Source organism: Morus notabilis, unplaced genomic scaffold (genome assembly GCF_000414095.1).
Source record: "Morus notabilis unplaced genomic scaffold, ASM41409v2 C11423604, whole genome shotgun sequence".
Classification (NCBI taxonomy): Eukaryota; Viridiplantae; Streptophyta; class Magnoliopsida; order Rosales; family Moraceae; genus Morus; species Morus notabilis.
The window spans coordinates 1-1,563 of NW_010387175.1; the positions used below are offsets into that span (position 1 = coordinate 1).

At 39.0% G+C, this 1,563-nt stretch overlaps 1 protein-coding gene across 1 annotated transcript; it reads left to right on the forward strand.

Annotated features, from left to right (window-relative positions):
- Positions 1-16: 16 nt before the first annotated feature.
- On the forward strand, positions 17-1,261 carry LOC112095190 (nuclear localization sequence-binding protein-like; the record flags this gene model as incomplete). The annotated part of the gene is made up of 4 exons (XM_024176873.1): positions 17-172; positions 402-761; positions 842-934; positions 1,105-1,261. Coding segments are annotated over exons 1-4 (721 nt in total), but the record flags the coding sequence as incomplete, so codon positions are not given.
- Positions 1,262-1,563: the final 302 nt, after the last annotated feature.

Genomic DNA, 1,563 nt, shown 5'->3' on the forward strand with positions numbered 1-1,563 from the left:
CCCCCAAAGTATTGTTAGGAAAGCTTAAGCATTTCACTTGAGTGTAAGCGTTTTGGATTAGATGATACCTTCCCTTCCTAAAAGCAGATTCATTCAGGACATCTGCCACTCTTGGCTACGCTTTGAAAGGGAGTTCGGCACACTGGAGGATTTGGATCATGCAGCACAAAGGGTAAGCTCGATCTTCTGTATTAAGCAATTCCTTCTTAAACCTTGTCGCTTGGTACTCTCTTTCATTTGTTTAGTTGTGTGCGTACTTTTGTATTTCAAGGCATTTATTGCATCAAGTGGGGATTTTGTTGTTAGTTCTCAGTTTTAGTAACCTTATAACTCTCTTCCCGGTACTGCACCAACGTCTAAGCATGAAGAAAGTACAACAAAAAACGGAAATTTTTTTCCAGGTTTCCCACCGGCTGGAAGAGTTGCAGTTGTTTAGATCACGAGAAGAATCCAAATTGGCAGAGAGGGAGAATATTTCTAAGAAGAATATTCGAGAAAAGAGAAAGCCTGTCTCAGACATAGCCGATGAGCAATTTCCGGCAAAGAGGAAAAAAGATGCAGGAGACAACCTAAAGAAAGTGCATGAGAAAGACAAAGCACAGCTGCAGAAGTTGGATGAAGAAAATAAAAGGGAAGAGATCAAAACCCAGGCAAACGAACCAGATATCAAAAAAGAGGAACAGACCAAAGACTCTATTCCCGAGAAAGCAAGAGTATACACTGACCAGTGCACTGCATTCATATCGAACCTTCACTTGAAGGCAAGTACGCATTCCAACTACTAGCAGTATCTTGTATGTCTTGAGCTGATTAATCATGATAGTGACCAGATTTTTTGCAGGCAAATGTAGAAGATCTACGCAAATTTTTCAGTGACGTTGGTGGAGTAGTTGGTATCCGAATACTGCGTGACAAATTCACTGGAAAATCAAGGGTCTCTCTCTCTCTCTCTATCTAAATGTATCTGTGTCTGTATGCACACGCACACACATATCTATCTATCCATTTACATATAATTTTCTCTCATCCGTTTATTTTTATTGATTCCATTCTTCTATGATCTCAGTGAACCCCTACTTTTTCTTTTAAACCTTTCTTGTGAAGGGTCTTGCATATGTGGATTTCTCAGATGATTCACACCTTGCTGCTGCCGTGGCAAAGACCAAGCAGACACTACTTGGGAAGAAGCTGAGCATCGCACGATCAGATCCGAAGCGTGGTAAAAGAGATCCATCAGGTCGAAGTTTCCAAGGCGCTCAAGGTAAGCCAAGTGAAGTTATCATGTCATGCTGCATGACAGTGCATGTCTACGTGTTTTAATTAGAACTTTGAAGATTTTTGTTTCTTTTTCTGCTGTATTAATTTTAGAAACGAAAGTATCTTCGTTGACCATTTATTGATCTCATCATCAACTATCTACATAATATGGTATGAATCTAAGACCATAAAAAAAAAAATTGCATTATTGACAATCCTAAACCAATTAGATCAGGTGAAATTGAAAATCATTCGACCATGGTTAATCTATGAGCATTTCATCTGTCTTCTCAACAAAAAAAAAAA